Source organism: Lissotriton vulgaris, chromosome 4_1, assembly GCF_964263255.1.
Source record: "Lissotriton vulgaris chromosome 4_1, aLisVul1.2, whole genome shotgun sequence".
Classification (NCBI taxonomy): Eukaryota; Metazoa; Chordata; class Amphibia; order Caudata; family Salamandridae; genus Lissotriton; species Lissotriton vulgaris.
In genome coordinates, this window is record NC_141691.1 from 761,109,341 (window position 1) to 761,122,634 (window position 13,294).

Genomic DNA, 13,294 nt, shown 5'->3' on the forward strand with positions numbered 1-13,294 from the left:
AATACTTGGCCAACCAATCAATAAACCAAATAGCCACTCATATAGCTACTGATCAACACATGCAGCAGCTTGCACAACAACAGACATATTGATGCACACTTTCAGACAGTTTAGTCACTAACCCATACATTCAGTAAGACACATTTATTCAGTCACGCACCTACTAAATCCTTCATCCAGACACTTATACATCCAATCATTCTTCAATATGTAAAATATATTTAAACTTTACAGAAACACACAGTCACTGGATGATGTCATCAGTGATGTCACTGACCATGTCATGAATGATGTATTATGTGACCTCATCAGCAGTGGATTGCGGGTGCGCGATATATAGTTAGTGCAACTAACTATATATGGAATTTCATTGGTTTTATGTCAATAAAATGTCCAGCTAACTATATATGGACTCTAACCCATGGTTTTTTCAGTGAATTTTCAAGGTTTTGTAAATGCAAATTCCTAACTATATATGGTCTATAACCTATGGTTTTTTCAGTGAATTTCATTGGTTTTTTAAAAGACAATATCTATAGCTGTAAAATATATTCTTTATTACGTGACGTATCACATAGCCACGTGAGACGCCTCATGACGTGTCGCATAACCGTGACGTATCGGCTCTGTAGCGAAAACAAAACCCGTAACGTAAGCGCGCCGGAGCACGCTTACAGATATATATATTGTTTTGGTACCTTAATTAGACAAAATCCACACGTGCACATATCTTGAGACCTTGCAAAGGCACATCAAACAAACAGTCCCTACAATTTTGCCAAGTTTGCTGGAAATCTATTCCCTTAATTTTTTTTTTACTGTTTCTCTTGGTTTTCCCCCTTGTTACGCTTACCGGGACGCTACCCGGTACGCGTACCGGACGCTCCAAAAACACAAGATGGCGGACTCCCGTTACGCTGCCGGTTAGCTGCCCGGTTCGCGTACCGGGAAGCGCCTCTACCGCGAAAATTCGCAATTTTTTTTTTTATTTTTTGCCCCGTGGGGCACTTTAATATCCCCCTCATCAATCCTAGGGGGTCAGGAGGGGTTTACCTTGCCCCCTTTCCTTCATTTCCCCCTTTGTTTTTCACCACATCTTGTCTCTCGAACCGACCGAGAGACAAGATGGCGGCCGCTCCGGACTGTTTACAATGTTGACAGCCAATCAGCTTCTCCTCAGACTCCCGTTACGCTGCCGGTTAGCTGCCCAGTGAGCTGCCCGGTTCGCGTACTGGGACGCGCCTCTACGGCGAGAAATCACAAAACAATTATTTTTTTTATTTTTTGCCCCGCGGGGCACTTTAATATCCCCCTCATCAATCCTAGGGGGTCAGGAGGGGTCTACCTTGCCCCCTTTCCTTCATTTCCCCCTTCGTTCTTCACCACATCTTGTCTCTCGATCCTACCGAGAGACAAGATGGCGGCCGCTCCGGACTGTTTAGAATGTTGACAGACACCGGAGAGCCAATCAGCTCCGCTTCGCGAAGTTCCGTGACACGTCCGGTACGCGAACCGGGGCGCTAACCGGAGCGCTGTCAGATATATATATTTTTTAAAACGTTAATTTCTCAAAATCCACTGGAGCACATATATTGAGACATAGCAAAGGTACGTCGGGCAAACCATATCTACAATTTTGCCAAGTTTCATGTAAATCCATTCAGCCGTTCGAGCTAAAAGTGAGTCCAACCGCCCTATGGAAAAATGAATGGGAAAAACGCGTTTTGGGACCCCCCTTTTTTCTCGGCCCCCCCTTGACGAAACCCCCCAAACTTTTAGGGGCTTCTCAGAAACAAAATGTGCCATTTTCCTGAAAATTTCAGCCAATTCCGTCCACAAACGCCAAAGTTATTAGACATAGAATTTTCAGAAATCCCATAGAGAAAAAATCCTAACTATATATACCTACTGGCTATCGCCAGTAGGTGTGTGTAGGTGTGTATATTATATATATATATATACATATATATATATATATATATATATATATATATATTTATTTTTTTGGGGGGGGCGGGGGGGAGGAGATTTTCAAAAACCTTTGAGGTATTGAGGATGAGACACAACAAATTTACAGTGTAGCACCATAACAAAATAATGTGCACTGCGATACAATAATAAGATCAGAAATTACTACATGCATATACAGCTAATAAGAAAAGAAAAACAATATCAATGAAAGAGATCGGGGAGACACCAAAGTCAATGGGGAGAAAAATGACTTGCACAGCACCATGTATGAGAAAAAAAAGTGGGGGGGGGGCACGTAGAGTCGGAGGAAAATAGGGAGCAGGGGGGAGGAGACTCATTGACCTTCACCAGCAGCCGCCGCGGGCGGAGTGCCAGCGAGGAGCGTGGGAGAGGTTGCCGGGTGCTGGGAAGTGTGACTCTGGAGATCAGTGGTCCCCAAATATCCAATGGACTGGATCTGGCAGGCATAAGGTCCCAGAATTCGGACAGGAGGGTCTGACAACTTCTATCCAAAGGGCCACATTCAGAGCGGGCCGGCGGCCCCAGCACATGGAAACCCTGCGCTGCGCAAGTACTAACAACATAGCAATCAGTTTGCGGGAGGCATTTGGACAGAATTTGATGAAGCCTAAAATGCAGAGCAGAGGGTCAGGTTGGAAGGGAGCGGAGGTAATCTCAGAAATGACAGCGCATACCTCACACCAGTAAGCGGAGACCTTGGGGAATAGCCAGGCGAGGTGGGAGAAGTTAGCCGCAGGCCGGGAGCAGCGCATGCATCTGTCACTGGCAATGAGTCCCATCTTGTGTAATTGTACAGGGGTCTGATAGAGCCTGTGTAGATACTTAAAATAGATAAGGCGCAGATGATAGTTGGGGGAAAGGCGCTTGATCTGAGTGCAGCAATACAGCCAGTCGGTGTGGTAAATTTCGATACCGAGGTCCTCCTCCCATACCACGCGCTCCCCTGTCAGTAGAGATGGAAGAAGCCGCCAGTGTGGAAGCATACATTTTAGTGACCAATTTCTTTGGGGAGGTGTATGTGTAAAGGACATTTAGAGTAGCCATCGAAGGGAGAGACTGGGGGAAAGAGGAGTAAAGCTTCTTACAGACCGCCCGGAGCGGATAGTAAAGCAAAGTGTCCAGGGGGCCAGAGCCAGCAGCAGGTGTGTAGAATGTGTTCTCAGGGTAGAGATCAGACACGGTGGAGAGCCCTAGACGAGAGGCGTGTTTCACCATCCCCGAAGATTGAAGAGGAGAAAAAGCCGGGTGGTGAGCAATTGGCATCGCAGCCGCAGAGAGCATGTCCAAATCTGAAAATTTTGGGATCCCCTCCCAAGCACAGCACAGGGTCTCGACCATATAGACTTCAGCGCGCGGAAGCCTCACCGGAGCAAACAAAGCAATGGTGAGCGGCCACAGGGCGGGCAGGTCAGTCTCGACCGCAAAGTGGGGCTGGAACGGAGTGGGGTGAAGCCAGAATTGGAGAAGGCTGGCCTGGACATCAGTGAATGTATTGAGCTCAGCCAAGATTTTATAAACACAGCTGCCACCCTAATAGTTAGCTCACCTTTTAGTAGACCATCCTTCTGAGTTCACAACCACAGAGGTGAAAAGTAGCAACCCCTATTGTTTACAATGCTGACATGTCTTTTGTTGGAGTCGGAGATAGGAACTGTACTGAAAATTAGCAGCACTGAGAATTACTGTATCCTCCAAGAGCAGACCACTCAATAGCACGATTACAGTATGCATGTTCAATAAAGTGTGACATTTTCGATGCACCGCTTACCTTGTTAATTCTGAAAGGCATTTCACGAGTATGATGTTTCTTGAACTGGTCTGCCCAGTTTCCTTTGAAGTAGATTGCATTCACCAGGACTAATCTGGTAAGTGAATCAATCGTTCCCTCGACTAAAAGGTTCTGGATTTTGCCTAATAGAAGGAAAGAAGACAACATTGATAAGAAACATAAATTTACCAGAAGACCTTCTTACAGATGTTTTTCACCTTTTGACATCCAAGGGCCCCCAGTGAATGACTACCTAAAGCTAGGGGCCCTAGCCAAAACAATATCTACAATGCGAACCACAAAACAATACACAAAAATGCAGAAATAAGCTTACATCAAACAAGTACTTAAATTATTAAATAATTTAATTCACTAACAATTTTATAAACTCACAATTTTAATGGCAAAGTTAGAGTTTTTAGAAACTAGTTTTTGTTTCTGAAAGATGAAGCAATTGAAACTACTTATCATCCATACTAGATTCCGATTGCTAAGTATACCAACTTAATTTTTAGCCTCCTATTACAAAATCTTTCACATTTATTGAGTTTTGAAATGATCAATTTTACATTAAATACGTATTTTGTATATTGGCAGAGTCGTCGTCAAAGGAGTGAAAAGAAAAAATGGAGGGTCCAAAAACATGTTTTTTCCACCAATTAATTTTCCATAGACTTTGCACTCTAGAGTAGAGCGCAAATGGATAGTCTGATTTTAATGAAATTTGGCAGGAATATATTTTATGGTCTGCAGTTGAACCTTTTTGGCTGCAGAGGTAAGTAGGGTAACTTTTGAAAAAGTTATAAGCCATTAAGATATGTTAATATCGCAGGCTAGTAAATTTCACAGAATACCGCAAAATTACCATGGTATTTCACGGTACATGCCAATGACAAGGTAGTATATTATTGGGTAATGGCTGACTTTACATAAGTAATAGGCAGCCTTATTGTTTTACCAACACTTTGACTGTGTTTTCTGTTAGGACCTTAGATGTAGGCAAACAGTATATTTTCCCATCCCTATTACCATACTAATAAAGTGGTAATAGGAAAGGAAAATAATTCACAGGTTTCTAGATGTTTTTTTAAAAAAAGTTATGAAGCACCACAGTACTACCTTGTAAACAGCGCAGAGCTAAAAAAATATAAAAACAAAATTTAATGTGTAAAAAAAGATTACACTGTACTACACTATTTCACAAATATATTGTACTTTCATTTATTTTTTTTTTTTAAAAATTTAAAGCGTACGGAGGACCGCAGTAATACCTCCAAATTACTGTACAGCTTAAAGTGAAAATAAAAAAGTACATCTGTTGACAAATTTAAAATAGACTGAACTTCACTATATTTCACTAATATTGTGTACTATAGTGTATTTTTTTAATTTGGGGATTTTTTTTTCTTGTGTTGTAACTACAGCTGTACTTTCTAGGTACTAGTGCGGAACACCGTATTTTGTTTTTAAATACATAGAAAAATATAAATACATTTCCCTATCTATTACCACTTTAATAAAGTGGTAATAGGTACAGAAAACTATAAAACCTAATACTTTACCTATAACTAAGGCCCTAACCTAGAACACAGCCAAAGTGTGGTAAAAACAACATGACTGCCTTTTACTACACAATACTTTACCCCACTCTATGACACTTCATTCTACATCGCTCCCATCTAAATCTTTCTATGCCCCTACACTCCGCCTTCCCTCTATGCCACATCACTCCACTGAACGACACACCACTCCACTTTATGACACTTTACTCAACTCTGTCACTCCACTGCACTCCATTCCACAACACTACACTCTACAACACTTACACACCATCTTTAAATTATTATAACACATGCAACTCCATTTAGTGTAGTGAACTCTGTAGCCACATTACATTAATATTAACTCACACCTTCTCAATGCACAACTTACACCCTTTCATATTACATCACTTATACCATCTGAAATCACAACATTCATAACACTTATGACATTGCAATTCACATCATTTGAGACAACACAGTGGATGGTAGAGTGGTAAGTTATTTTAATTTAAAGGTGGTGCGTAATTTAAAAACGTAAAGTATAAATATAACTTGGTTGTGTAATTACCATATGGTTTGTATAGAAAAAATAAAAAAAAACAATTCCCAACTATAACTAAGCTTAAACCTTGTTTTTTTCATGATATATCTTCTATACTAATATAATAAAGAGAGAGCACAAACTTTTGAGGCGGGTAATCTCAGGAACCACAGAACCAATCACAACACCCAATACAGCGTTGGAAAGGGCAGTTGCAGCAGAAGGACATAGGCTATGTAGACGCCCACCATATACATTTAAAAGGTAAAAGAACCGTGCCAGCAAAGTAGTCCCTTGTGGGCGTGTCTGCATTGTGCTGTGAGCGTGTGCTGGGGGCGTGACAAACGCTGGGGGAGTGTGGTACGTTCCGCACTTCATGCCATGTCTCATACCGTGTGCTGTGGGCGTGTGCTGGGGGTGTAGGCGTGTGCGGGGCGCAGGATTACGGGGGAAAAAAAAGTGAGCGTTATGCCCAATATTTCATTGTTTTTTCTTCCCAGGTTCTGTACATTCCAGCTCCGGGTGTCCACCCTGCTCCCTTTAAATACCCCTGCACCCCATAATCATAACCCACCCTTACTCCTTAAAATACCCCAACACCCTTAAACACTAACCCATCTTAACCATATAAATATACCCTGTACCCCAAAACCCAAACCTATCCCTGAAAATACCCCTATACCCCAAAACCCAAACCTAGCCCTGAACCCTATAAATACCCCTGTACCTCAAAACCCAAACCTACCCCCTGAACCCTAAAAATACCCCTGTACCCCCAAACCCAAACCTAGCCCTGAATCCTAAAAATACCCCTGTGAATAATGGGTGTTTACCATCCCTGGTAATTACATTGGTGGCACGATGGCCCACATCTCCAGCAACATACTCATTTTTTCACCACCGATTTGAAAAATGCACAGGTCTCTCTCATTGATGGCCAGCACCGACATACACTTTTAGACACACCTCCCGCCACAAGTTCTATAACTGAACTTTAGAGCTGGGGAGCTACTTTTGAATCTCGGCATCAGCTCAACATCCTGTGATTCCAGGCAAATCGCTTTGTCTCCCCGTGCCTACCACAAATGAATGTGTTCTTCTGTAATGTAAATTGTGCTCATGCCATGTTGTCGAGTTCGCGCTATATAATATTGCAAGGAAAAATAAAGTAGGGAAACTCTAGTTCACACACTACTAAACGCGCACTCTTAAGTGCATCAGCAGTGTACTATGAATCGGAGCGTTTCACAGGCCTGTCACAGATAAGAAATGCTATCAAAACGAAATCCTACAAAACAATATACTACTGGCCGGCAGCAATTCATACCCGGACAACGTCGGGACGGGCTGCTAATAAAATATATATATTTTATTTTTTTGGGGGGGGAAAAACGAAGATGAAAGTGATGTTATAGTTGGGTATGGTAATAAGATTCAAGCTCGTCTTTAAATAAAATATATACATTTTTTCAGGAAATTTGAGTTTTCTTTTTACTAATATTCAGTCAAATCCCCAGCTTCCAGTAACACTCCTGTGGCAACCTCAATAATGCGGGTGGCCAACCATATGCACACAGTCTTTGGTCCTGTATAGCAGCGAGGGTGGCCACATGACATGTGAATAACCAAGAGAACGAAGTGCCAATACTGATGTTCGATCAAAATTCACTTTAAGATCACACGTGAAACTCATTGTTATCTAATCATCTCTTTTTGTTTTGATTTTTTCATTTCAATAGAAAAACGGTCAATCGTTATTTATGACATTTTTTTCAATTTTTTCAACGGTCAACACAAAACATAATTCTTCAAATATTTACATGAACCACACTACACAACATCTAATCAATAAACAATTACGCACACATATTTAGACATCACACTTAATTGACAATGAAAGACAAAAAATAGACAAAGATTAATACATTTTTAGACAAGTAAAGTTCCAAAAACTTCAAAAATGATAAAAAAGGAAAAAAGAAAAAAAAAGAGCACAACAAGGCCCAAAGGTGAATTTTTTAATAATTAGTATTTCAACAACCCTAGTCATTGGGCAAAGACTGATTTAGTCAAAACTTGTTTTGAGTAGGTCATTCAAACATTAACCCGTTTACCGCGGCCCTGATTTTCCCGCAGTGCGGCACTTCCACAAAACGGGCGGGCCGCGTCAGCCATTGGCCGACAGCAGCACTGGGAAGGTAGTGCTGTCGTCGGCCAATGGCCGACGGCAGCAAGGAAGGGGTTAAAGAAGGTTGGCTTGACAGTCTGTTTTCTCACTTGAAAGGTCATTGTATGGTCAACGCGTTTCGAAACCAGAAAGTTGTTTGTGGGTTCTCATTAGGACCTAGTACTAGAGCTTAGTCTGAGGTCAGCCTATATCAGATCATATTATTTAGAAAAGAAGAAGCAATCTTAGTTGCGGCGTTAAACATAGTGCTTTTAATAAGAATTTTGAAACTCCAGGGATTGTAAAATGTGGGAGGGCAGTGATTTTCACAGGCTGTGTGAATTTGATTTTGGAACAAAACACTAATGGTTCGAAGACGCTGTAAATTCAAGATACCTTTATGTTATTTGAAGGATAATTGTGGAGCGCAAGGATAAACTCACATCTTAGTGTCGCCCTTTTAGTACTATTTGCAAGCGTCCAGCGTTTTCCGTCTTTCAGTAAGGTCAGCATGTTGGTCACATGATATGTGGCCAACATACCAACACTCACCTCCCCCAGAAGGCGGCCAACAACAGCTTCACACAGCCTCCAGTCTTGCATAGTGGGGGGTTGGATTGTCCAACCAAACCCTCTACTGTGCACACCATTCTGCCCTACACAGTGGTGTCTGGGGGTACGGCCTCCAGACTACGATTCATCAAGGCCTTGCACCCAACCCTGCCGACCTTGTACCGTGCGAGTACCACAGTACCCATGGCACCTTTCTTTTTTTAAAGATTTGCCCCCTTCCCAACCACACCCCGCACACATATACACAAGTACCAGTTTCAGAGTGTCCCTACCGTGCACCCTTATATAATATTTTTTTTAAATGTTCAGAACATGGAGACAGAGTGCCTGAGTCCGCTAATGGCGTCCACAACATTTTCATCTGAGTTGCAGCCAGTTAATCAGGTTTGTCCCGCAATACTGAGCAATCTATCAGGAATACCTAACTTTTTAACTCCTTTAAGCCCAACCGGAGTATCTCTTTAACCTCTCATTTCTTGAAAATGGCAGAAGGAATTGACATCAAATCACAAAAAGTATGTTTTCCAAGTAAAGCTCAAACGTTTTGCAAAATATGGTGTAATTCCTTTCGGCTGTTTTCTTCTGCATCAGGCAGCAAAGCTTCCTATGGGAATAAACATGGGTATTTTGAGAAACCCTTTTTCTTGGCCTCCACTTGACAGATCAGATCAGCATGAGGAAGTTTCTTGCAGATTTGTAAAAAGGCAGAATAAAAAATGTTCTTCCTATGGAACCTCTTAAGTGATTATAACTACAGTGGCAACCGCCATTATGTAATAAATATCCAGTATACTTGTATTTAGAGTATTGCACCTATCCTAGTCATATGCCTTGCTGCTCAGCCAGTGTGAATGATCTTGAAATGTTAGTATGTAGGATGAGAGAATGGAATGCTGGTATGCCTGTGTGTGGAGTGGCAGTTTTTTTTTAATCAATTTTTTTTATTGAGAGTTCATAAAAGACAAATAAACATTACAAGACACATTTGTAGTAGAATTAATACAGTACGAAACACATGAATACAAAAAACGTCTCCAAAATTCATCATTTCAGAACTTGATTATAAAGTGCAATGTGCGTGATTAAACACAATCTAGCAGACTAATATTATTATTAAGAAGATGTGGTTAAGATTAGATTACATCAAAGAAACTAGGAATCAAACACACTCCAACATTTCTCATATTTTTTAAGAGCCCCTGATCTCAGTGCATATTTTCTTTCCCTACCCTGGGTTCGTAATATTTTTGCCTTCCATGCCTGAAAGGTTGGTACAAGATCTGTTTTCCAGGACTGCAATATAAGGGATTTAGCTATTAAAGAAGCTATGAAAAGGGACCCATCGTTTGGAGTGTGGCTCGAGGAGCAGCCTAGGATGGGAATGAGGTCATCCAGTATTATAGTGGTTTTGAACTCTATGGAAAGATATTCTTCTATTTCCTTCCAAATAACTGAATTTTCTAACACTCCCAGACAATGTTTCCGGGGGCCTTTTTCTTCACACCGGAAGCATTTGTCAGCGACTTGGGGGAAGATATTATGGAGAAAAGAGGGGGTTATGTATATTAACCATTTATTATAAAATTGCATACGTTTGAAATTAGCTCCGCGGAATATGGTTTTATTAAATTTATTTATCTTATCCCATACCTGCTGGCTAATTACAATATCTTCCCTCTTTTTCCACCTCTGAATAATCTTGCAGGAGGATTCTTGCCCTTTATTTTCTTTTAGTATTTTAATCCAAATACTCATCTTTTGTATTTGATTGTTCAAAGCTGTAGAGATATTTTCTTTATTAAATACATTTCTTATATCAAGCTCTCAGTTTTGGATTTAGCATGAGGAAGGACCAGTTCAAGGTTGTATAAGAGTGATGTATCTGACTAGAAATTATATCCCAAGATTTCCACCTATTACCCATCAGGAAGTCTTCAATTTTCTCGAAGCCATTCTCCTTCCACAGATTTGATATATTATTGTCCATGCAGCCAGCTTCTCCTAGACTGAGATTGATTATATTTGTTGTATTACTTAATTTAGGAATATCATTGAATTTAAAAAACTGAGTTTTCAGCTTAAAAATCCACTGTAGGGACTTGTAGCGTACTTTCTTTGGATCTTTCGCGATTCTAACCGGGTCTTCTTCATAAAAAAATTGTCTGCCTCATGAGTTTATAAAATGAAAAACCTATAACTGTGGTGTGCAAAAAAAGCGAAGTAGTATTCTCTAATATTTGGAAGAGACAGCCCTCCTTGTATGGATGGTAGATATAAAGTGCTGAGTGCAAACCAGGGAGATTTTTTTACCCATAGAAAAGAGGAAATCAATGCATCTACTTTTTTAAAGTAGGAGGCCTCGATTGCGCAGGGTACGGCGCTAAAGAGGAAATTAAAAAGAGGTAAAACCGACATACGTACTAACGCTGCCCGTTCCATTAAAGACAAGGGTAATAAATTCCAACGATCTAAAAGCGACCCCACCTTTTTAAATAGAGGTAGAAAATTAAGCGAGTACAGATCATCCAAAATATCCGATATAAATATTCCCAGGTATCTCTTTGGGTCTGTATTATATATCCGCCGGAATTCTGGTACTAAAGTGTCTACAGTGCAGTTGGCTAAAATAATTTCCGTTTTGTTGATATTAATCTTGTAGCCCCCTAATTTTTGAAAGTCAGAGAAAATTTTTAAAATCGTCAATTGACTTGAGGGTTTAGATTCTAAAAAAAGGGCAAGATCATCCGCATATAATTTTATGTTTGTCATTCCTACTACTGGGGCAGTCTCGGTCTTTGTATCCCTAATAGCAATTGCCAGTGGTTTAATGAATAACGCAAATAAAATTGGCGACAGGGGGCATCCTTGTCGCGTGCCTCTAGTGACCTGACAAGTCCCAATATTAGTGTTATTGATGATACTCTGTGCCCTAGAATTCATATAGAGTTGTTGTAAAAGAGAGATAAAAACAATCGGAAAATTAAAACTGTGCAAAATTGCGACATGGCAGTCCCAGGACACTAGATCGAAGGCTTTCTCCGAGTCTAAAAGCCAAATTTGAGCCTTCACCTTGTTAGTCTTACAATAATCTAGTGCCTCCAATAAAAATGTTGTATTGGAATGGAGATGCCTGCCTGCAATAAAACCGCACTGATCATGAGCTACCAGAGATCCTACTATTTTATTTAATCGGTTTGCCAAAAGTATTATAAAAATGTTACAGTCTGTGTTTAGGAGACTTATTGGTCTGTACGAATTTATATTTTCCTTGTCCTTTCCTTTTTTAAAAATACTAACCATCGCTGAATGAAAAGAGTCCAGTGGGAGACCTCCTTGGAGTAGGTAGTTGACTAGTTTCAGAAGTTCTTAACGCAAGGTACCTCCATTTTTTTTAAAAATTCAATAGGAAGACCATCATCACCATTGGCCTTACCATTGGGGAAGGACATGATCACTTCATCTAGTTCTAATAATGTGAAATCCTGTATGAGGTATTTCTTGCCCTCAGCATCTAATTTAGGTATTGCGAGTGGCTCTAGAAATTCCCCAATGGAGTCGGATGTAGCACCTTCAATTGCTTGATATACTCCCTCGTAGTGTTTCAAAAACAGCTCACCAATTGAGGCGGTGGTCTTAGCTTGTACTTTAGTAATGGGGTCCGTTAGTTGGTCTATCCTATTTCGGGCCTGCTTTTCTTTAGCTTGCCAGGCTAAGAGCTTCCCTATGTATTCGCTCTCCTCGTATATCTTTTGAGCGTAAAGATTACTATTTGTCTCACCTCAGTCGTAGTAAAAAGCGTAGATCTAATCCTGTAGTGCTCCTGGGTTGCCTGCGAAAGTTCAATTTGTAGATTGGTTTTTTCCTCCCTTCCTGCCTTCTGCTTTGGTATTTCTTTAGACTTAATTAACCCCCGCAGAGTGGCCTTAAATGCATCCCAGGTTGCATTTAATGGGGCTGTACCTCTATTCTGTGCAAAAAACTGCTCAATCTTTTCTTCAATATCTGTACACCATTGCGGTTCAAGGAGGTGGAATTTGTTCAAAAAAACCATCTTCTTGAAGGCCTTGCTTCGTGTACCCCTAGTTTTACCTCCATACAAAGTGCTGTGTGATCCGAAAAAGCATTTGGTAGATGAGCATAATTATATATCTCTAAATCATGGGATGTTAGAAAAAAATCTAGTCTAGATGCAGAGTTGTACTTTGCTGAATGGCATGAATATTCTTGTTTAATAGGATTTGAGAATCGCCAATAATCAATAACGTCAAGGTCTAAATTGAAGCTTTGGACGGCCATAACAACTTGGGGTTTGTTCTGTCGACGGTCTTTTTTGGAGGCGTCCAATAGAGGATTTTGAAGAAGATTAAAGTCTCCCCCCCCATAATATTGGCCCAGGGAGACCTGTTATTGCATGCTTTAACTAAGATTGGCAGAGGGTCGTCTAGTATTGGTGCATAGATTGTGGCAAGAATAACATTAACATTGTTTAATTTACCATGTGCATCTGCCCATCTACCTCTGGGGTCTATAAATGTCCCTTCCAGAATAAAGCCTACATGTCTTCCTATTAGTATGCATACTCCTCTCTGAGCCGACCCAGCAGTTGAAGATATCTTGTGGCCCGCCCAACTTTTGAAGATTTTATCTGACTCAGCCTGATCTCTATGGTGGGTTTCTTGCAAATAGATGGAATGAGATTTTTTAGCCAG

General features: G+C 40.7%; 1 protein-coding gene across 1 annotated transcript in view; it reads right to left on the reverse strand.

The window, feature by feature from the left end:
* Positions 1-13,294, reverse strand: part of LOC147722547 (serpin B6-like) — a 482,090-nt gene that overhangs the window by 219,133 nt on the left and 249,663 nt on the right. Inside the window, exon 8 of the mRNA XM_086965072.1 lies at positions 3,761-3,903. Within this exon, the coding sequence (XP_086821198.1) occupies positions 3,761-3,903 (143 nt within the window). The remainder of the gene's footprint in view (positions 1-3,760; positions 3,904-13,294) is intronic.